This window comes from Chlamydotis macqueenii, chromosome 6, assembly GCF_036417535.1.
Source record: "Chlamydotis macqueenii isolate bChlMac1 chromosome 6, bChlMac1.mat, whole genome shotgun sequence".
Lineage (NCBI taxonomy): Eukaryota > Metazoa > Chordata > Aves > Otidiformes > Otididae > Chlamydotis > Chlamydotis macqueenii.
Window position 1 is genome coordinate 528191 of NC_141561.1, and position 24607 is coordinate 552797.

The 24607-nt window shown below is 41.0% G+C and overlaps 1 protein-coding gene across 10 annotated transcripts in view; it reads right to left on the bottom strand.

Moving 5' to 3' along the window:
• Positions 1-250: 250 nt before the first annotated feature.
• PKP4 (plakophilin 4) overlaps positions 251-24607 on the bottom strand; it is an 84401-nt gene continuing 60044 nt past the window's right edge. For 7 of the 10 annotated variants that reach the window (XM_086750577.1, XM_086750584.1, XM_086750580.1 and 4 more), the window contains 15 exons: positions 21685-21876; positions 20051-20267; positions 18785-18917; positions 15800-16013; positions 13080-13263; positions 11576-11693; positions 10896-11087; positions 10580-10753; positions 9598-9748; positions 7584-7779; positions 5510-5594; positions 5290-5407; positions 2613-2744; positions 1843-1916; positions 251-1236 (listed from right to left, as the gene is read on the bottom strand). In XM_086750577.1, coding sequence (XP_086606703.1) covers positions 988-1236; positions 1843-1916; positions 2613-2744; positions 5290-5407; positions 5510-5594; positions 7584-7779; positions 9598-9748; positions 10580-10753; positions 10896-11087; positions 11576-11693; positions 13080-13263; positions 15800-16013; positions 18785-18917; positions 20051-20267; positions 21685-21876 — 2429 coding nt within the window. In that variant the 3' untranslated portion in view covers positions 251-987. Of the gene's footprint in view, positions 1237-1842; positions 1917-2612; positions 2745-5289; positions 5408-5509; positions 5595-7583; positions 7780-9597; positions 9749-10579; positions 10754-10895; positions 11088-11575; positions 11694-13079; positions 13264-15799; positions 16014-18784; positions 18918-20046; positions 20268-21684; positions 21877-24607 lie in introns of all 10 variants that reach the window. The other 3 variants (XM_086750578.1, XM_086750576.1, XM_086750579.1) reach the window with 2 other exon arrangements.

Genomic DNA, 24607 nt, shown 5'->3' on the forward strand with positions numbered 1-24607 from the left:
TCATATCACAAGTAAAAATATTAAGGAATAGGTCTAAAGCATAACCGGAGAAAAGTGCCTGACTTCACCCTTTGGTCTGGCAGCCTGACAAACGCAGAACGTATGCACTGAAGAAAGCTGGGAAAATGGCCCCACGTGTTTCGGTCTATTTAACCTGCTTAAAAGCATGCAATTAGCCTTCATATTCATGGTATTTGTTTCCAAATGTCACACTCAGAAAATAAAATCTAAAAAATGAACAGGGAGCAGCTTTCCATGGATGAGACGTCCATATTTATTGTTATTCCATGTGCATAGAAAATGGCAGTGACGTTTCTTATGAAATAGGCAGGGAATGGGAGAGGTGTGGAGATACTGGACTGGACTTTGTGCTTCAAAATTACACGATTCATTTTTAGAAGTTTTTTTTCCTTTTAAATTTTATAACATTTTCTTGGATTTTTTTTTTTGCATGATGTTTCAAATTCCTTTTAAAATGACACACTGCATTACAAATGGATGGCACTTTAAACCAATGTGGCAGTTCCATATTTACACCAACGAAAGAAATTTACAAGACGTAATAGCGTACAATCTTGACATTTAGTAATAGCAATAAAACAAGGGCATCCATTTTATTTTTTCTGTACAAACTATCAGAACAAGACTTTTATTCACATAAAAAAAAATCAGCTTTAATTTGCTCTGACCTACACACTTTCCAAATTCATTTTCCTCAATTCTCAGACCTTTCATCACATCGCCCACACCCTCACCAGACTACAGGAGCTACAAGTAATTACACCTAACATCTAAACAGAGCAAAAACCCATCCCTTCCAGTTTCTTCCTGATGATTCCTCACTCACTCACTCAAAAAAAAAAAAAAAAAAAATCTTCCTTATTCCTTCTTTATTTCCCTCTCACATTTCATAACCAAAACCACCAAGGCCATTCCACTTCTTCTCTAGCAAGATGAGAAATACACCGGTGGCTTTTCTCTTTGATGCTACACCCAGGAGTCAGGGGAGCCTGGGTACTGTTCTGCTCTATAAGAAGATCGTCTGGTGGAATAAAAGTCTACATAGTTTGTGGTTGATTTCAGTCCATATGGTGTTGTGTAATCTGAAGTAGCAGGAAAGTGAACTCGATCATCAAAATACGGGTCTTCATAGCTGTGTGGGGACTGCAAGTATAATCTGTAAGCATCATAGTTTTTTCTGTTGGTATCTTCTTGACTGTAGTACAATTGCTGATGCTGTTGACAAAATGATAGAAAAATAAGCTTTCAAAACACAATGAGCAGAGAAAATACTTGTTTCTCAAATTTACGCTCACTATACAGGACCTTTCCCGAGCAAGGCAAGTGCAGCGCTGCCAGTGATGGCAGCAACGTAGGTTTCAAACCTCCACAAAATGTAGCTAATTTTAAAACGAAACTAGACGGAGGAAAACCCTCTAAGCCTGCCTGCGTGTCTCCTCCTGCGTTCACTGGGACGCCAGCAACTCGCCAAAATTAGTACTTTTAGAGCGTAAGTGGAAAGTACAGAACCTGACCATACCTACCAAAAAAAAAAAAAAAAAAAAAAAAGAAAGTCAGGTCAGAAAAGGGGTCCCAGATCCCACCTACGAACACACTAAAATATGTGACCATAGGAAGAAGACACAAAGGTAAGAGAAGGGCGTAAGCTGTCGCCAGGCTAAGTACGCTAACGCCCAGTAACAAATGGACTGTGCTGCAGGCACACTCCGTAACAAGGCACGCGGATCGTGCAAAGTGTGCTCCAGCTCCCTTAACGTCCGTGAAACACCACACGCTGAGACTTCTCATCAGTGTCATTTCAAAACAAAATGCTGGAGTCACCTGCAGTCGTCTGTTCTGTTCTCTTGCTGGTGAGGAATAGGAACTGATGTAAATTGGTGAAGGCTTGCTGGAACCTGTGAGAAAAGAGTTCACGGCATAAACGTCAGTCTTTATTCTGTTCTCTGTAATTCTATTTGCTTCTCTCTTACCTAGAAGAAATTATGTAGTGCCCAGACAATTAATTCTGCAGATTCTAGTGTCTACTGATAACTTGATATAATAACACAACACAGGCAAATGTTGTCCCTCAGTTAAACTGAAACCAGGAGGCTTTTTCTGTGTTGCTGTTTTCTGCTTTACAGCTTTAAAACAAGGAACTTCATTCTTTTTATCACTGTCATCTCTGTTGTTTTGCGACTTGTGCCAAATAGCAAGAAGGAAAAGGGAGATCAGGGAAAAGATGAAATCTTGGTATTACGATTATATTAAATTATTAGAATGTGCAACAGCACGTAATATAATAATATTATATATAATGTGCATAACAAAATGTTTCTGTAATAGGATTTTAAATAAAAATTCCAAACGCCCGTCACCTCACAATATATAAACAGATCTTCTCTTATTCTGGCAATGTGTGCATTTTTAAAGAAAATAGCAGAGACGGATGAAAAGCCCGCTCTGTTCCACATGCAGTGAACAAAAATGGAAAACAACAGTAACAAGCCTGCTAATGCAACTGCCCATAGGATGATTGTACAAACTCTTCACGTAAGGAATATTTAATATTTACGTATTGCAGTTACAAGTTCACCTGACCGGTATCTTACCAGTATATATTTCTTTATGTGTAATGGCGTCACCTTGGTTATTATAATACTGCATAGAAGGCTGCATTCTGTCATATTCAGAGCGGGGTTCTCTAATTCCTAGTAAAGCCGGCGACGAGGACGTGCTGCCAACTGATGAAAAAAGAAGTATATCAGTATATGCAACAAAAGCCTTTCCCATACTTAACCTCTTTATTCTCTCCTCATCCCTTCCTTCCTCCAGGATTAACAAATGAGAGAGACGCGGTAAGGGACTGAACCGGTACACAGCTGTTCCTGACAAGAACTCAACGACCAAAGCTAGCAGCAGCGTACCAGGAGATGGTCACCTTGTCCTGCAATGGGGAGTCACTACTCTAGGATGTTTACAGCTGATGAGACCCGGCCCATTTCAGTTTGCATTTAGAGGATCATACTCCTGCTAATGTTTATGATTTTATAAAATAAAATGTTGACTGTTAAATGTCACATGAAATAGAATGTTTAAGTCCATCCCAGCACTTGGGGCAGGACAGAAGAACATACGGTTTCCCTGGCTGAAGTGATCCGTGTACAGTCTTGTATTAGGGACTGCGGAGCGTGCGGGAGCGTATCTTGGACGTTCTGTGCTCCACTTGGCTGACAACCCTTGTAAGATCGTACCAGTGGATTACTTCACATTCTCACAGTGAACAGCTGGATCTCTACACTGTACTTGTAAAAAGTTTGTTCTGCTAAATCTTCCCCGTGTTACAGACCACTTGGGTTTTGTGGGCTTAGGAAGACTCCACTGACACAGGAGAAAAATAACTTCGAGAAATTTGGCTTTGAAATATTAATCAATGATACCTTCTTCTATTAGCTGTGTCCATTACATCATATCTCACAATTTTGTGTTATGGATATTTTAATTAGTGATATCACCCTGGCATATTCATGGCTAAAAAAAGCTAAATTTGGGGGTTTCATAAAATTCTGACACGGGTCAACATAACGTGCGTGTTAATAACTGCATGACTGAAACAAGAACACCCGTGGAAGGCCAAGTGCAGCTGTTCTGTGGTGCATCTGCTGTGCTACCACGGTACCCTCTGGGGACGCGTTCCTTGCGCCAAACTTCCACCTTGTAGTATAAGCTTGTTCATGCTCTGGAACAGAAAAGCAAACACTTCCTACCAGGATTTTTTACTGAGTGTTCTTCGAGGTACAGCAGCCTCTGAACGTTGCGTTAGAGCTGCCCATCTTGCTTCCTACTTGTAGTCCAAAGAACTGCAGTAACACGGTCCTGCCAGCACACCTTTGGACAGAAAGCGCTGAGACAACAATCCGGCAGTAGCTATCGGAACATCCTGTTACACCCCGGTAGCCTGGTGCGTCCCCTGAGCCTAAGCCGTATGTGCTGCCCTGTTGTTGCTTATTTTGAGAAGGTGTTTTTGGCTCTAGCAGTAGATATTTAGCTTAAACTCTGTGAATTCAAGGTGATGTTTTGATGCCAGTATGTGCGACTTGACGACTAGACACTGCCTTCCGGATCACGTGGTTTGAGGGCGACAAAGGTACTTGGTCAGGACATTCTTTTGGAATCCCGAAGGGCTGGGAGGAAACCGGATGTGGAACACAGGAAAATCACAATTACAAAGTCCTCTGGAAGCAGTAAGTGCAGTCTGCTGTTGGACGGCACTAGTCAGTCCTGTGGGTCGTACTGCGGTGGCTGAGAGGAACCGTGGGCATGAACACTTGCTTTCTCTGCTTGAGGTACTACAGGTATACTTCTCGTAAAGTATAAATCCCTGGTCAAGTCCTTGTTCTTCAAGTCAACCGTGTCACGAAGGAACGTGTGAGGGTTGTTACTTTCATGTAAACAAGAAATCAAACACGAGTATTGTAGGAACTGGTCACTTATTTTAGCAGTCATGGTAGAGAGAGAGAGAGATATTTCTCGGTATTAACAGAGATCCATTGACATAAAAACAGAAGAGTAAATTGGATAAAATAAAATGCCAAATGAAGACACAAGGCTTCAAGTAGGTTTGTATCAGCCCCCTCATGCGTCTCTAAATCCTAGCACTGAAGATGTTACAGGAACAAAGGCAAGAAATAGATAAGGAGTCAGAGAAGTAAAATGTTTGTATTTGTCTTGCTCATCCTAACAGGACGTTACATAACTGGGAACGGAAACAGGTTTCTTGCCAGCGGTGTGCCGCGTTCTTACTGTCCAGTACCAGGTGCTGCGAGGCTACAGCTCCAATGCCGAGTCGTACAGCACAGGAGTGGCTCTGCAGGGGGAAACACTTGGTCCCATCAACCCAACACCCACACATTAGCAGCTGGAGCGTATTAGTGCTCTGGAAGCACATCATCTGGGTTAGTTTCACCCGAGACGAATACAGTTCACACGTTCTGAGACTGCGGTTTGACTGCCAGTAAGGAGTAAGTGGGGAGATTCGCTTCACAGTGCTGCTTCTCCAAACTAAAACGCTGATGTAGAGACATCCACAAATCCTGTGGAACGCGAAGCCTGCCAGCAGTAACAGCTACGGTGACGCTCAGCACAGGAACTGCTGTTTGCATACAGAGGGGAGACAGCACGATCTCCATGTTTCAGGCAGAATCAGTAGTAAACTGAGAGGCTATTTGACCTAAAAAAATGGGACACCAAGTACCCCTTCGGTAAATCTCTCTACATTTCTTGACTGACCTGACTGTATGACAGGTGACATCTGTTGATTTGCTGTTGATAACGAAGGGTGTGACTTGAATCGCTCTCGCTCTAGTGTCGATACTGGTGTAATAAAATGACTCTGATTCCATCCATCCTGTGGAGCGGCAGAAAGAAAAACATCAAAATAAATTGCTTTTCATTAAATTAGGAGGTTTTGTAGAACTATTTTCCAGTGTAGGCTAATTTTGTACTTTACCTTTTTATAAATGCTACGGAGATCTCGGTATTGCCATAATGTGTTCAGTACCTGGGCGGCTGCCTTCACAACTTTCAGTGACGATCTAAGGAAGTAAAGAATATTACACGTTACTAGAAAGCCACTTAATTCCACTTAAAAAGAACAATGTTCCTGAGCTACATAATGGCCTAAATCTTGATGCTGTCAAGCATCAAGTCAGGTTCTGCCCAGGTCTCACTAACACATGCCTGCACTACCGCAGTGCGAACGCAGCGGTGTCAGCAGCCTCACCAAGAGGCAGAACCTGATTAAGCATGACAATCATTTCCTTCTCCAGCCCAGAAATTCTCTCTTCAGGGCATCCACGTGAGGAATACAGACAGAAGGGTTGAAACAGCTACTGTCATTATCTGCAAGAACTAAAAATCATTAAAAGAAACAGTCTATTTAGTGCATTTCATAAAAACAGACTCCATACTTTAAATCATTGCACAAAATTCCTAACTGTGGAAAAAGAATAGACAAATAGAAAGAGAGCTGGTATTAAAAGTCTCCAGACATCCTCGTAGTGAGACTGTTCAGTCCTGTGCTGCACTACTGAAAACTTTTATTGGTTGGGAAAACACTTTTCCACTCTCAAGAGCAAAGCTAGGAGAGTTGCTCTAGCTGTTATTAAAAAGACAATCCTGTCATCTTTTTAAAGAGAAGTGGTAGTTAGCTGGTGGTGGTACTGAAGCAGTGATTTGACAGTACACGCCACAGCATAACCTCTGTGTTAAACGTGCCTTTTTCTGTCACGGTGAGCATTCATCCAAATACAGTTTTTGAAAGAAAAGACCGAAAACTGGCCGTTGATAGTGTCAGTCAATGAGTAGAGGCTCTTAATATGTTCACAAGATTTTACATGTGTTCAGTGTACCCTGTTGCCTCCTAAATGTAAGAGCAGATGCAACTTTACATGTTGTCTCCACAGACCAACAAAGTCACATAAAGGATCACTGCATCACACCTGCAGCTGAGACGAGGCTGTGTCCCTGGACACACGAAGTATTATGAACTGTGGGTACCCAAAATACGGCCCAGCTCCTTCCGAGACAAAGGCGCTGTTAAAAATGTGGTATGTTTAATTCACACAGACCAGCTTCTCCAAGAGGAGATCCTTTCCTGCCCTTTACCACCTGGTCAAGCACTGGCAGCAGGACACAGGGCTGGCTAGATGCTATCCGTGGAAGGGAGAGCTGCGATATCCTGGTGTACACAACAGTCCTGCTAATGATCCGCATCAGTCACGTTGCTAAGGAGCACAGAGCAGCAATGCCGATCGGAGCCAGACGGGGTCCGTGAGGCTGACCTGGCGCTGACCCGCACGACTCAGGAGCTGTTACGCGTTCCTGTTCCCCGATGCTCAGCTGTCGGTTCTGAAGGGTTCTGGTACTGCTACACAAACACAACGCCTGATGCAGCCCAGTGCTGAACTCGGCCAACAAAACCCCCAGCAGAGCGGCTGGCGCAGCCATACCCGAGGCAGTCTGCAGAGAGCCAGGTCTTCTCAAGCAACACTTGCTTGGCAATCCTACTTGAGAAAATCCCGCTGGCCAGGTAAACTGCTTGGCAGGCCAAGTTTTCCTTACAGCCTACCAAATGGTCATGCTAGATAGAACGAATAGCTATTGCGACACAGCCTGACAAAGGCACTGACGTAGTCTGACTCTGAAAAGCTCAAAACGTTCTCTTAATCTTGTAGATGTTTAAGAGGGGACTTTTTTTTTTTTTTTTTAATACCATTTAACCTGAATAGGCCCCAATAATGTGATTATTGCGTGCAACTGTAAAAGCCTCCACAAGCTTTAGCTGGAGAATACCCTGCAAGGGAACGGTGGTACCAACTGCCTCTTCCTTCCCAGTGTGACCCAGGCTCTGGTAGCTACACAGATCAGGCCTGCAAACGCAGATCCCTTTTTTAAATTAAAAAAAAAAACAAAAAAAAACCACCAAAAAAACAAACAAACAAAAAAACTCCATCTCCAACATTCTTAAGCATTTTAAATGGAACAGAGAAACCGTTTAGGTATGAACTTTGCTGCCTACTTGCCTGTCACCTCTTCCTTTCGTTATGTTCACCAGCTTTTCTATTCCGCCAGTATCCGCGAGGGCTTTGGCATTTTCCATGTTTTTGCTAGTGACCTCGTGCAGAGCGCAGCAGATTGCTGCTACAGTCTCATCAGACAGTATGCTTGGGCCGTTGCCTCCCGGGAGTCGATTAACCAGATCTCGCATGGCATATTTACCTACAGAAACCCATCGACAGAACCAAGTGAAAAATACACATTTTGCTACTTAAGACGTGAAATTATAGGACTCATCACAAACCTGCACCTGAAAGCAATACAAAGAAATACAGGATCAAAACCATGAAACCCTTCCAGGAATTCACATTTTACACAGAGCCAGGAGAGACTAAAGATCAATTTTTGAATTTTTTTTTTTCCTTTTAGCTTACAGTTTTGAGAAGTTGCATTTTTGCATTAAAACAGGAGCATGTGTAAACAGGAATTCTTTGGAGAAGGCAGAATAATCCAAGGAAAAATGTTACACTCGTTATTACGATTGAAGGAGTGGTGCACATTCCTAGGCTTCATTTAGGAGAGAGTTAAAGAAATCCTTACAGTAACTTGGAATTTTTTCCTTCCAGACATTCTGTTCACCTTTTGTTACCCATAAGAGATCAGATCTCAGCTCTTTCAGATTGCAGGTACTGACTAATGCGCAGGAATGATCACGCTGCAGACAAAGGAAATTAACTAAAGCTAAGGTAATTTCTTTTTTCCTGTTTAGGCTGTGCTGTTAATTGTACGATTACTTGATTTTATTGAACATCTGTATTTATACATAGCAGTGAATAATGAATAAGCTTTATACAAAGCCATTAGCTAGCTATTTGCATAACGTGCCTGAGGGAAAAAAAAAATCCAAAAATGAATTCTACAAACAAGAGGAACTTTTCAAACACACTGGAAAACTGACACCAAGAAAGCTGCACACAGCAGTGCCTTGTCACTGCCGGTCTTTTAGCAAGCTCATCAACACGTTTGCATACACCAATTTATATTGTTATTTGTTGGAATCCCCACTCTCCTATTTTCTTCAGCTTTCAGAGCATGTAAACCCATTATTCCTGCCACTATTAAAGTTGCATAAAATAGATCAGTAGTGTGGGGTAATTTACGACTCACTTCACGTCTCAAAATATTTTACACAAAGACCACTTTCAGAGTGTATCTGGAAAGCCAGGAATTCTTTCAAGTTAAGGCTCTGACAGGCAGAAGTAACAGGTGGAGGTGCATTCCTGAACTGAAAAGCTCTGCCAGGAAGGGAAAAAAAAGTCCTGAAAAAAGACTGTCACCTGAGTCTGACCTGTATATGGTTGGTGCTATAGAACAGAATTTTGTTTTCACTAATTTCTTACACATATAATACCCACACTGCAAGAAAACATGTTCTGAACATCCAAGATGGAGATGGAGAAGGAGAAGCTTCAGAAATACTGAAATTCTGTTCACCTGCATTTATCTTTTTTAGAATAATGATACTCTTTATCTGCATAAGTCGTTGTTACATACTTATCCCATTAGTCTACAACACAAATATGCTTCTGTGAGAAAAATGGAGCTTTTTTAGATCATGACGTGTGTCAGCAGGGTCCATTTAGGCCGAGGCAGCCAGAAGCCGAGGGTGAGGCATGTCACTGTCCTATCCTCTTAGACTACCTGAGGGACCCTCTGAGAAGGTCCCCCTTTCGCTCCAAGGAAGTAGAGCTGTGTTTTCCATCATATTTTGTACTGGCAATTCCCTGTCCAGTTTAGTTCAGCTGAGGTGACTTCCCTCCGTTTTGAAGAGATTCCACGCAAGATGGCTAAAGGCAAACTAAAATATCAGTTTTACTCTGAAAAGCTGCTGCTGTTGAAAAGATGAATTTCTGTGACACAACTCACACAATATAGCAAAATCAAGAATGCTGTTCCTGTTGGTAGAATCTCATTCCAGTGTTTTTCCACACCAGGTCTGACATGTTGGCATCGTGCTTTCTCCAGCAGTTCTGCACTCACCGATAAGCTCCTTATTACGAACGTCCAGCGCCATGTTCCTTAGGGCAGTTGCCACAGACGAAACAACTCTATCGTTATCCATTCTCAGCAGCTCCACAAGGATCGGAAGTCCTTTTTCTTTTCTTACAGCAGCTCGAATGTATGCTGCGAACTATAACAAAACGGTTGTTACTCACAAATCTACCACGACGTTCTGATCGGAATACTCTCTCACTAGGCTGTCACTCCTAAGTGTGCTAGGGGACGCTTTCCAAAGGGAAGAGGACATGTTAAATGCATCTCTGTGCTATTATTATAAAGGGTTGGCTCTTTTTTGGTTTTCACTCATTCCTCTTACAAAGCAAAGTTTAAAAAAGTGATCTAACAGACAAGATATCTTAAAAGATGACAAATTACTGAGAAGGGGACAGTTTTGGTTTTTTAAAGACCAATCTTCTAATGGTCATAAAATGAAAGTCTTAACTGTTTTTTTACAAGCAAAGGAAGCAATTAGCATTTTTTTAAATCTCTCCATGACAAATACTAACATTTAATAAAGTGTTCTCATGTGGTGCTTTTGTAACATATTGTATGCAAGGGGCCACAAGCAAGAATGTATGGAAATAAATAATACAAATAACAAAGCAAATACGAACAACTTACTTGTGCTGGTCTTATTTTGACAGTACCTTCCCACCAGAACTCACAGCTAGAAGATTATTTTGACCTAATACACACTAGAAAAAGCTTTTTCTTTTCATTTAAAATAAGTTGTACCAACTTCAAGGCCAATTTCCCTATTGCTCTTCCTGTCTATCGTCTTTGTCACTGCTCTTCACTGTGGAAGTAACACTCCTGCAGCACACGAGCGCTAATGATACACTAGAGAGAAACGCTCAGACGCATATTAGAAAATTACATGTTCCTTCCAAACACCTTCCAATATCTCATTAAAAAACCAGCTAAAATGCAATGATAGGAGGAAGAGTAGGAATTCACATACCTTCCAGTTGCCTGCAGACAGATTCTGGAGAGATCCTGCAGAGCCCTCCAGAGTAGCTGGATTGGAGCTTTCCGCTAGAAGCGTTAGGTATGGCTTTACCACAGAGGGGTGCCAGAGCATTTCCACCCCTTTAGGAGACTTGGAAAATCCTGGTATAGGGCCGACTCCATCCCACTGAAAAGTGAACGTGTGTTTGTAACGACATGAGACCTCTCTATTTTCATTCAACATACGACAGTTTTTCTCCAAGCTATGTACTCCTCACCATTAGCTAAACTACAGCTGATGTGTTTGTAATACAAGGAAAACGGCAAACCTGATCCTCCTGTGAAGTTTTTTTTTTCTTCTTCTTTTTTTTCCCCCAGCAACTTGGCTCTGAATCTTTGCTAGGTGATTCTTTTCCTAACAAGTCATCCAACTCATTGATTCCCAGCAGACGTGCCTGCGGTACCTCCAGTTCCAAACGGTAAGAAAGGTTTCTCAAGGTACACACACAGTTTTCCACTGTCTGAAGCCAAACCAGAAAGATGTCATGTAATTAGTTACTTTCTTGCATAGTGATAAAGCAAAACAAGCAAATTAAGTAGAGGTCAAAAGGCATTTGGAGCACAAGCACTAAATTCTAACTGTGGGCCTGGGGCACTGCTTTGTCTGTTTCTGTGGGAAAATGGCACTCTCCCTCCTGATATCCTCAAATACAAAAATATTTATAACAGTAATCTCTACTATAGCGGCTTAGCATTCTGAAAATGAAGAGCACGAGCTTATTATTTTATTAAAGAATGAATACTTCAACACTGAGGAAAATGAAAAGCACAGAACAAGTTACACTGGATTATGCAACAGAACTGGATTGTGCATCAGTAAACTGGGGTTGGGAGAGAAGACCAGTTGAGCTAAGCACATCACGGTGCTAAGTTCTACTATACAAACCCCAAAAGCTCCTATCACATACAATTTAGCACTAAAAATCACCGAGATGAAACGTGCGCACACCTTGCTGTCATAGTCCGATGTGTTCACACACGTGTGGATGACGTATAGCAGTGAATCAACCAGCCCTTCGCAAGACCTCATCTGCTTCCGGGCCTCTTCACCTGCGGAGCTGAGGTTCCTAAGGGGCAAAACGGTAAAGAGACGCAGTGCATTCAGACAGACATACATACAATCCGTTTAGTAGGCGGTTTGCAGAGTGTTTTATATAGTTGACTGATAATTGAGAAGTTAAAAGCAAACACACCGTTTTGCGCAGGAACCCATCCCAAGTTCTTAGAAAAGAAAAATACGATTCAAAACTGCCACTTCAAGATAGCACCGACTCGCTGACAAAACGGCCTTACGCAGAACCCCTTTCCCACCGACGTTCCCATTCCAGCCCTCCCTGTTGTACAAGCCCAAAGCTACGGTTTGTACGTGCTGCAGAACAGATTGCTGAGCTTGTCTGCGTCAGAAATACCCTTCGTTGTCTTTTTTAAATGGGATCCATTCGGTGACCTGTTCTGTGGTGCATGCCCATTAGCATTTGTAATCGTGCTACACAGAACCAAGTGTGAAGGTCTAGGGGAAGGAGAAGGCTGCACTGTGCTTTAGAACAAGGATATTGACAAATATTTGCCTTCAAGGCCAACATACTGCAAAAACCTGAAGCTTGCACTGTGACGGGATGCACAGTGAGAATGGTTCTGCTGCTATAAAACGCCACTGTGCCTGTCTGCAGAGGTGCTTTTTCTCCAGTCGTCATGTTTGCACGACTATGCTAGCAAACTCTATGTCCAAAAGCAGCGCAAAACTTGTCATCTTGAAAAACAGCTCAATGAACAGCAGCAAAACAGTACTTGATTACAGTATGCTGAAGTTCAGAAGGGTTACTGGGAAGTCGAAAGCAATTCCAGCTCTGTTTAGCCCAATGGCCTTACTCTGCTGTCCAGCGGAACACAGTTGGAAATAGATTACATTAAAATTAGAAACAAACCTACAAGTGAACAGAAATAGCTCATATACTACCCTGGCCCTTGAATTCTCTTTTCAGATGTTTAGTTTTGCCTTTTATTATTATGCATACTTTTTTTCTTCTTACTGCTGTTTCAGAAATCCACAAAGGGAATTGTAAAACACTTCTTTACTGGTATGTATGCATAATTATTTAAATATATACAACAATAAAGAATCACCAAATGCACAATTTTTTTTCCTAAATAATATTCATAAGCCCTACATACAATACAAAAATTGCAGTAATTAACAGGAGAAAAGTGCAATGACTGTAATTTATTTAAAAACCAATCAAAATTTAATCACTGGCCATTAGAGCATCTATTAGTGACTAACTTTGTACTGTTATTGTTTTTCTAATATGGAAAAAAAATACGCAGAAGCTGCTAAATGACAGAACCATATGTAATGTACAGAATGCAACAACTCTTTTGTCTTACAAAGTACAGTATAAAAAGGGCTTGCTGGATAAGATGATAAAAGGGAGTCTTCTAGAACAGCAAGTTACCTCAGGCATCCTGTAGTGTTGCGCAGAACTAGGGAAGTCTGAAATTTAATTTTGTGATCATCATCAAAGGAAGAACTGTTCCACCCAGAATGCGGCACTATCACAGCGTTTGTTAGTGTTGACAGAGCATCTCGAATGATTGTCATCTTCACTGCATCGCATGAAGACAAGTTCCACAGAACCCCTTAAGGAAAGATTTCCATTGCAGTCAAGTCAGAAAAGACTTGGCAAACAAATAGAAAGCAACGGTAACAATTTAAAAGACATGACTTTAAACAGAGGAAAGATATTTTACCAAAATATAATTAGTCTGCAATGCAACTTTAATATTATTCCATTATTATAGGTCAGTAAGCGGTCAGCAAAGCTGTCATTAAAAGATTCCCTTTACAGACTGAAATACATTTCTAAACTTCAGATGCTAATGCTTTCAGCTGCCTTCGCCCCAGCTGCCAGGCTGCTGCCTAAGCTCTTTGACAAAAGAGTCGGGATGGGAGACGGCAACGAGAATAACGCTAATGGATCAGCAGCTCGGTCTCCCACAATACTGAGGAGGAAAACACGCCTATCAGTGAGTAAATACTCTTCTCTTCGGAAACGCACTCAGGAGAAACACACGCCGACTGACAGGAGATGTCCCCTTCTTTCTTCCCGGAGGTACAGCTCATTCCATTGCCTGTGAAGGCCACGGCCTTTGAGCACTCCCATCAGTGGTCACGGGGCAGCAGACAGGACCGGGTACGTACAGGGCTCCTGCTGCGGCAGATCACAGACCCTCTGACCACACCACCTTTACTCTCTGGAACCGCACCTCACCCATTCAGCGTTCCTGGTATTTTTAGACCTCCTCTGGGACAGAACGCCTGCTTAAGTTTTTTGCTTACAACTGGACTTCTTACCTGTACCCAGTACCCGGTCACTTTTTAAATCATCTGCTATTTCACAGAAATATTACTTCTGTGAAAATTACACATTTCCTTCCAATAGTTTGACATAGAACACAGAACAAAATAATAAATTAATTTGTAAACAGCAAAAAGCAGACTCATCTCATTCACAGTTTGATAATGGTGAGGAACTAAAGAGGAAAAGTCTGCAACAATGGATACTTTACATGTTAAAGTGTTCAGAGATTCTTGATACTTCCAATACCATCATCGACCTGCTTTAGAGCCGTGTTAAAAGTGTTATTTATGACTTTTAACTCCAGCTCCTGTACTGCAAGACTTCCACTAACAAAAGAGAATTGATTACAAACCAGGAAATTAAAAAAAACAAAAAACAAAAAACACCCCCTACTCTTTAAAGTTGTTGTGCAAGGTTTTTTTCATAAAAGGTCTTGAGTGATTCTCAAAAATGTTTTATGGCTTCACCAAACTTTGTATTGCATTACATTTACACACTCAAAATAAGCTGAGGTTTACTTATTCTTCAGGTTTAACAGTCTGATTACAGAAAGCAGGCTATTTCAGATACCCATCCGATTTCATGCCATAAATCTCTTCAGTAAATGTATGCCCCCACTAAAGAAAAGTGCTTCGTGGGTACCTAACTGTGAGAAACCTAAATACTTCACTGGCCTACAGCTTTAAGTTTTTGAAACCATATTTCATGCAATTTGTGATGCAAACTAGAAATTAGATCTCACCTAAGTCTCCTCCCCACCCCCAAACATTTGTTGTTAAAGCAAGTGATGCAAGGGAATAATTCTGCTTTGAGTCTGGGACTACTCTTAATTAGCGAGAAGTCAACTTAAACGCGTTGGATATATTCTGTAGAGTCCTTTCTCTACTTAATAACTTTTCTAAACAAGGCAATAACTTGGGAAGGCTCCCAGTGTGACACCTCTCTTACGTCTAATGAGCACTGCTGTGCAGCTTTGCTTAGTGGGTGGGCAGTTAAGCTTTGCAGCTGAACAAAATCAAATGAGCGAGCTACTACAACTCAAAAGAGGAACTGGTTAAAGAAAATGAAAACTGCTTTTCTATCCTCTCATACTTTTCAATCCCCCAAAACCTTCACAGACAAACCACTCCCATATTATGAAAAAGAGACAGCAGATGTATGCACAGTACCCTACAAGCTCCCCGTTTTGGTGGAAATGGAGTTACTTCATGTGGTAGAACTGCAAATCATCTGTTATTTCCGCACGTTCTGTCTGCACTCAGTGCCAAGCAGGCTGACGGGTTATAAGCTAAGTCTGGCACTTCACACTCAAGGGATGAGGAGCATGCACACAGGCACTTGCTGTGACTCTGCTAGGGGCTGGGCTCCGAGATGCTTCTGTGATTTGCACACTTGCAATTTCTGTCTCTAACACACATTTACATAGTTCGGGCAAGATCTCATTTAAAACTGTTGTCAGCAGATGATCAAAAAAGCCTGTCGCAAAACAAATGTGAGGAGTCAGTAAAGGAATACCTATCCAAGATCTAGCTGTGTCTGTAGGAGAATCATACCAGGGGAAATCTACCCTAAGTGTAGCGTCAGGGCAGCTACCTCGAGATTCACTTCTCCCAGGGAATCTGTGCTTCCGTGCCAATACTTTCACTGTTGGTAATCAAAACAAGTGATTTCGTATTCACAAAAAAATACCGAAGCACAAATAAAAATCCAGTCGATATACTCAATTCCAGTCACTTACCAGTTATTCCAGTCTTGTCCACTTCAGAAAAATAATCTGTATTATAGTTCTCTGCTTGTTTCTATTCCAAACTTACCTGTTACAAGCTCTTTTATTTCGGCATCGACAGATTTTCTCAACAATCGTAAGAGGGCAGGTATCCCACCAACGTTCTTCATTGCTATTTTGTTTTCATCAGTAGACTTTCCGTAAACAAGGTTTCTCAGTGCACCACAAGCATTCTTCTGAACTTCCAGGACTCTGTGATCCAAGAGATCAACCAGGTGTTTGATTCCTCCTAGCCTACACACCTAGAAAATGGAGTGTTGGGAACATCAGCATCCATCCATTTCACCCTACAGATTTAAACGGCTTTTATTTTTGAAAAAACAGTACATTCCCCTCTACTTCAAGAAGAAATATTGTTGGTAAATCTTAATAACTTGCTCGTTACACTGTACTGAAAATGCCTGTTAACCACTTGTTGAAGAGGCTGATGGACGTTTTCAGTCATTTGCTGTGTTCAGAGAAGACCTGTACCTGTAAAGTTTTGTTTCCCAGTAATGCAGTTTCAAAAGCAACTTCCTATACCTCAGAATATCTTTTTAGGGAATATTAGAAATAAGAAGTTGCAAAGAATTAATTGTCAACTTTTACACTTAGCTACACACACACAGAACTCAGTTCGAATTGGCATCTATCCAGTCCTATCAGTGTATCTGAAGTTCTTTTTATAAGGAAGGTCTACTCCGCAGAAATTTCGTAAAACAAACTGAAATTTTTATCTTGTTTGCTTTAAGCAGGTTAGTCGCATTTATTCTTTGTTATATATTTTCTAAAAAAATAACATTGTGTTTTGAGATCTGATTTCCATGTAGTACTTTTCTTTGTTCAAAATAACTTACAGAAATGACAGAAGATTGAAGTATTTTAGAATTCTGTAGCAGCTACTAAATAAAGCTATTTTAAAGAGATAACTAAGTGGTATTACTCGCAAGAGTAACATTATTTTTAAATTTAAAGTCACCACCAAAAGGCTACCAAAATATTTTCCACTAACTGTTTTTAAAAGTGTGAGCTATTTTACAACGTAAGATTGCTCTGTTGTAACCCGGTACTATTTTAGCACAGTACGTTAGTCTGTGCCACACAGTCCACAGAATACGCCTCATGGACTCGGCACAGGCTCTCTTCAGAAACCCCACCCCAGCAGAGCTGACCCGCAGCGCCCTAAGGAGGCGTCCCATGGGGACAGACGGACGCACCCCCCCACACCCCCACCGCCCCACGCGGGGCACTTCGCTTCTACGGGAGCAGGCTCTGCGCCAAAGAGACGTGAACACAGCAGCCTAAGGATTCACTGCAGCCCCGCTTCTGTTCTAACCTGTATGATGGTAGGGGCTACCTGAAATACATTAATGTGTACAAGTTTTCATGGATTTTTGGCTTAAGAGACTTTAGGTCACCTTGCAGGAGCACTCGTACGGGCAGTTACCATCACTCAGCTGACACACAGTAGCTTACTGCTTCCTGTTTGAAACAGTTCCTCATGCTGGCCTCTGGAACTGCAACTTCCCTATTGCCACCGAAACCATCGTGTTTTCAAAACGTGCCGATCCCTGCCCATCATCCCAACTCAAGGGACAGCTTCCTCCGAAGAGCCCGAAAGCCTCCCCAGGACACACGGACATAAGGCTGCCTCTCCCAAAGCGCAGGAATACTCTTTTTCTCCTGGAAGCCAGACAATTGCATTTCTTCTCTCATAGGATTCCGAGACTTTCTAACAGTTGATTATTCTCATTCAAAAGAAATAACTGCCAGTACATAAATCTTCTCTGTTTGAAATGGAGAAATTTTCTGTTCCAAAACTCCACGCTCTAACTGGAAGGCAGGCTGCATTTACGGTTGTCTCTGACCACTGAAACTCATCTTCCGAATCAAAAAGATGACCTTTTTCTTTGGATAAGGTTTTATGAGCTTGATGATATGGTATAATCCTTTATACTTGAATTGATTTAAAAACATACCAGGCATTTCTGATGCTAACTAGGGTAAACAATTGAGATACCACTTCATACATGACATACAAGTTAGCACCACATTAAAATTCTGCTTAAATTTTGGCAGACTTCTTTCAGCTTTGTGTACTTTTGAAAAAAACTAAAGCAGACATTCCATAATTTCTAAAACAAGTTCTGTAATAATGGAAACAGTAAAGAAACACAATATCTCCCATAGATGAACACGTGCAGACAAATAATATCTGAAGAATTCCTAAATAACCTGTCATATCCCTTACAAAATAGCAAGACGACCTTATAAATCTGTCTACATCTGATTATCACTGCCATCTTTACCAGAACATCAAAACCACCACCATCTTTTCATCTGCCTTCCAACAACACTGAATTATGTTGCGCTTTCTTCTTATAAAAGTTGCACCAACGTTTTATTAACATAAATAATATTTATACTGAAAATAACAGATAACACACACACCTATGGTATGAACAAAAAAGTAAATTCCTTCAGATCAATAGCTCATAGCTGCTCTGCAGAAGGAACAGCTCTTCAAGTCCAAACAGTTTCTAAAAGTTTCTACAATAATCTGATTTTTCACTCAAATGTATCCTTCCTCCACATAAATACTATTCCTCTCTATATTTCTAGGGTTGGATTTCTTTCCTTTGCTTGAGAGCTCACTCATTTCCTACAATGCCTTAAAATGCCTTCACCAAATCCAGTGGCAAGCCTTCCAGAACTCTTGTGTGTCTTAGTCTCCAGTCACCCACATATCACACACAAACAAGCTCTGGTAAACACATTTCACAGTTCTGCCAGATTACACAACCTGGATGTCAAATATTTTCATATAATTTCCATGCAGACTCCTATGACAGGAAAAATCTGTGCGTGTGCAATTACACACACCTAGGTACTTCGATATTATCATACATCTGGTACAAACAGAAATGCCAAAGTGTCCAAAGTACTGCGTCATGAGGAAAAAAACCCAGAAGAGGCGAGAGGTCTGCTTTTTCTTTTCTCGTCTCCCCAGAACAGAAAAGCACTCCGTGCATACCTCGGTTTTCACTTTGTTATCTCCGAAGCACAGGTGCTGAAGGTAGGCAGCTGCGTTCGCCTGAACCGAGGGGAACTGGTGCTGCAGCATGTGAATGACCTCAGGCAGCTCTGGATCTCGCCACGCAAACTCCCTTCAGGAGACAGACGCATTCAAGAGAAGGCATTAGTTATAGATGTATGTTTATTTACTAAGGAGAATTACAAGAGAATCTTAAGTGTTTCTCAAGAATTCTGTGTTTTTTTCTGCAGTGCCAACGCTAGGAGATACATTAGAATAACTGAGTCACATCACCTTGCAGTCTTCCAATCGGAAAAGGACGTTTTATACCCTATGTTCTTCAGTTAGTTTGGTTGTTGACCACACAAACATATATATATATATATACACAAAAATTATATCAACCAAACACTGCAACCTACATAAATCTCCCAAAACCTAAATATATAATGCAACAGATACCCACTTAACAATGCTGCTCAGGGGCATCTCTTCCACACATTTTTTTTCTCCGTGCTCAGCGTTCTTCCTAGTTTGAAGTCAATTATACTTCAACAAAAACTGGGTAGCCTGAAACTTCATCGTCATGATCAGATGCGGGAAGTTTGCATAATTTGAGCTATTCAGGGATTGTAAACTTAAAATCATTGAAATCAAATCTCCTTCATTAAACAAAATGATTTTGCGCAGACAAATCCATAAAAGTCATTAAACATACCCATGCCCAATTCACAGATTTAGAAATATACTCACTAATATCTGCTGGGCTATCTTCCTTCTGAGAAGGAAGATGGAGGAAAAAAACCCACCCAGCGTAGTATCTAAGTTTTCCCATGCTCAAAAATCCAAGTAAATAATAAAGTTTACAAATCCTGATTCCCATTCCTATTAAGAGAAAACTTACTACAATATTACAGGTTGCTCTCTTTAGAGTTACTTGAAAATATTTGGAATAATCCAGTCAAATTTCAGCAAATTTATAAGTATTTCCTATAGTAACTTCTACATGAAAATAAACATGAAGAAAAATGTAACAACTACTAAATGCATACAAGTTGCTCTTTCTTACTGTGACAAGTAGATTGCACTTATTACTTTGGCTAGAAAGATACAGATCTTAGTATCTAAATTGGTCATGATTGTTTCAACAATGTAAAACTGGAATATGCACAACAAAATGCCATATTTATTCCAAAAAGGTATGTATTAAAAAAATATCTTATTACAGCAAATACGTACGATTCTTGAAAGCACAAACGGACTTGCCTGGGGTCCTTCTGAATGCTGTCTATGGATGGAGATCGCGTCGTCCCATCATCGGCAGGCGCTGCGTGCTGCAGCCTGTTATAGCTGGCCTCTGACAGTCGATACTGCATTGACCTGTAGGGTTCCGCATAGGTAGCTGTTGTGTTCAGAGCATAATTATTTCTTTGGTATGTGAGTGTGCTACGCTGACTGGATGATCTTTGCAGATTTCCGAGTCCTATTACAAAATCAGCATTAAAACAAACTAGGTAACACACGTCTATTGAAAAGAAGAGGCAATAAGTGGTTAAAAGTGTAAGGAAAAAAAAAAAAAAGGCAGTCTTAAAAGTGTGAACTGTGCTCAAAGTTGAAAGCTATTGCCAGATTCAAGGGAGCAATTACTCAATGTCCCAGGGAAAACAGAGAAGTTAGTTACAGAACTAAAGGTTCGGTGGAATCAGGCTTTTGCCGCAGCTTGCCCCAACAAGTACTTAAAGTAAGAAATGCACGCTGTGCCATCAAGCAGCAGTCAGGATGCAAACTGTTACCAAGGTTTATAACAAAATTCAATTATTAACAGTAATGCCAATTTGCCAACTGCACTAAAAAAAAAAAAGGAAAAATAAGTACAAAGATTTATACAGTTTATATGACATTTTCCTTTCCAGAACTACATGTACATTTTCCCTGACAAAAAGCTAACAAGAGGATGATTTCAAAGATTAAGCCAATAATTTCAAAACCAGTAACATGTATCTTCCTGACTTAACAGAGCTGTTGTGGTAGCTCCTACCCAGTATCACCAAGGTAAGTGACATTAGGTAGACGAGTAAACAGAGAATTCCAATTTCTAGTTATACTTCCTCGTTGGCACAGCCTGACAAACTTGTTTACTCTGGGTTGTACAAGACAGGAGAATTGCAAAAACCGTCGCCTCCTTCAGCATCCCATACTGTTAGTATTTCAGTTACATTAAAAACCATTAAAAAGCAATTTTCAAATGTGTGAAAACATGACATATGAATTGGACACTTCTCTATAAATATTTCTAGAGAGTTACTTTGTTAAAGCACTCAGTTTTTGGATATTAGTCCACTATATAAACTATTAATGAACCTTAAAGACCAAACTGCACTGCATTTCTCTTTACAGCAAATCAGTTTAATTCTAATCTAAGGCCTAAGCATTTCACAGTATATGAGTAGCAACTCTATGTAACGCTATAGAAATAGTTCAGTTTCAATACACAATCTTCAGATGCAGTATTTTAACATTATCCTTTGCTGACAAGGTGCATAAAACCAGTGTTGTTACTGGGAAAGATGCGGTAGGTTCAGTGCGCAAGCTATCATTTTACTGTACCTGTGTGTGACGTCAAACAAAATATTCTGCCCCTAAGCCGACACTGATATATAGTCCCAAGTATTTCTTGCAAACATCACAAAAGCTTTTTCATTCTTGCTGGTTATTCTAAGTCCTTCAACCTACTTCTGTCTCCATTAATTTCTAACATCTAGTTTTTCCTTTTAAACTGGCACTACATCTCTCATACATGTTCTCCTACATGCCTTAGGTGCCAGCATGACTCCCGCCAGTGTATTGAGCCTGACTTTGGGACACAGGCAAAAGAAGAGCTTTGGAAGCCCTCTACCCACCTGACCCTGTTCGATACAGCACTGACTGGGATCCCTGGTGGAGCTCCACGGTGCCGTGATTGGGACTGCGGTACACAGGACTGTAGTAGGTCCTGCCTTCATAGATAGGGGTAATGTGCAAGTCCGGAGACACGGTCGATCGTAATTCTTGTCCTAGCTGGCTGTGCTGGCTAGCATACGAACTCCTCAGGCCTGAAACCAAGCAGAGGGAAATATGTATGATATGCTGATATGGCCCACATCAGCTCAGAAGAATAAAGCTGTCATGCTTCAATCCTCCTCCTTTTAGCCAAGAAAAGGTGTTAGTTATAGCTACAGTTATAAAGATTTACTCATTAAACTTCCTTCCATTATTAAATGATCCATACTAAACACTCATTGACAAAGCAGCATTTCTTTGATGAAAAGTTTTGTCCATACATTGACAACTTTAATTTCTCCAACTCCATTTTTTTGGTAGCATTTGTAGTTGAAAGTCTAAATCATAAAGAGCAAAAGCTAAGTCAGCACGTGCAGCTCACAGATTCAGCAACGACAGGGCAAGCTGTGAATCTGACAGAAATCCAGCTGTGAAACAGGGCACAGCCTGAAGGGGCTCATCGTCCTGGAAACGAAACAATAGGGAGCAGCGAGAGCAAAAGTCGTCTTGGTAGTGGCAGCAGAGATTTAAGCACATGGAGAAAGGTCGTTACAAAGGTTTAAATAGCCCATTATATACGTGCGTGCGTGTATATATATATACACATATATATATATATATATGACACACAGCACCACCCCTCCCATTGACTGTCGAACGCATGCTTTCTATGGACTTGGCTTCCTGCTGCTGGTGGTGTACTAACTAGCTGCCCTCCATGGTGTACTAACTACCTGCCCTCCATGGTGTACTAACTAGCTGCCCTGCCCTCCACCAGCTCTCTCATCTGTTTTTAATGCTTCCATTTAAAGCATCCTAGTTCCCCTATTTTATAACTTTTACTTCCAGAGCCTACGGAGCAGCACTAATATACTACACTGGCTAGTGGAAAATTAGTTAGAATTCACTTAATTCTGAGAGTTCTTCACCGTCTCCTACTTCAGTGTTGTCAGCTTCTGTGCCGCTCTTCGAGCTGAGGGTACAGAGCTTTTGCAACCAACAGGATGCATCACCCAAAGTCAAAGCTCTTCTGTACTCATCAGTTTCTCCCTATCCCTACTCTTAAAAGACTCTTCTGGAAGCATTTCAGAGTTGCTGTATTGCAATACTCCTCCCACACTTCTGTATCACCTGTTTCACTGCCTCACACGCTCCTAAGCGACAGCCTCCTTGGCTGAACCTTCAGCTAGCTAAGTGCTAAACAAGCCTCAGATACTCATATTTAATAAAATATCAGCGAAACATATTTATTTTCAAACATAGTTTACTTACATAATAGCTACATAACACTTTTGCCACCTACACCAACTTGGTTTTTGAATATTACACTACCAGGAAAATTCTCTTTAATTTTTAAAAGCTTGGATTTTTACTGTCTGCATTCCAGTCTCTTGAATTTTTACTTCCCTTGAAACAATTACACAATACTTCTCCTTTTGCCTCTGAGATTTACCTCGCCATGGGGCCCTCTTCCACTCTCCGACTTTTATTTACTGCATCTGGCAATGCTCTAATCTCTTCTTTAACCCTTTTGAACTTACTCCAGTTCCTTCTGCTCTTGGCATTCTCCGTTTGTTCTGTGATTTCACCAGTTTTGTTCTTTTAATTAAATTATTCACAGTAAAGATGACCAAATACACTTCCCATTGCACTACAAGTAAATAAGTGTGACCATCACACACATCCCACTTGGTCTCTGACCAGCAATCCTCATGCTCCCCTTCCTAGACTGCTAACCTAATTTTTGCAACCTTGCAACATAATTTATTGTCATCTTTCTTGCCTAAAATGATATGCAGAGTTTATCTACAATATGCACTCACTACATCAAATCATAACTTGTTAACAGTTAGAAAAAAGTTAGTAAATGAGTATGTAACATACGGGTGGTATAGCCCCAGCAAACACATTTTTAAATGTTTAGTCATTCACAAATTCAAGTAGGGCATAAAACAAAAAATTATGTTGGTTCTAAAAGATATTTTTAAAACTATTTTATAAAATTAATATTGTTTTATCCACTTTGGGCTTACCATTGTAGGCACTCAAGCTTCAGCAGCTATCAAAGCAATAGAATATGCGAGGTGAACTATGCAAAGGTAATGAAATGATTAACGACTTCAAAATACAATTAAGTAGTGATGTGTAACCAAATGTATCCTGCATTTGAGTATTTTTCCCCCCAGATCACAGATCTGCTCTATCACAACGTCTGCAAGGAAGCCTTTGGGGGTCTCTGAAGCCATCACCTCTGCAGGTGCTGAGCGCAGATTCACCGAGCGCAGCAGGCAGCTGGGCCTCTGCCTTCAGACGATGGTGCCACCTCCTGGGAAGACACTCCTCTTACTAACATTACCATTTTCCCAGACGTGCGCCAGCTGGATACCCTTCCTCCGGGCAGTAAGGTAAGTGCAGAAGGAAGAGAGGACCTGATCACATATCCATCCTCTCCTTCAGCTCACGTAGCAGGGAAGAGTCCTGGACTGTACTACGAGCTGCTACAGTACTAACCTTCCCCCACGACCAGACTCCCCGCAGGAAGCTGATCATATACGCATCTGAGCTTAAGATTTCAGGTGTTACACCGAACTGTTCCCTCTAAAGCAACACCAAAACTAGTTCATACTAGAAATTTTTCTAGTATAAAGTTTTTTTTATAATACTGAGGGATTTTTACTCTTAGTTTGTAACAGAATACAGGGAAGTTGTACCGTTCCAAGCTTCCCGGAAAGATTACAGTGGAGATGGCTATAAAATAAGATGCTCTCTAACCTTGGCTACCAC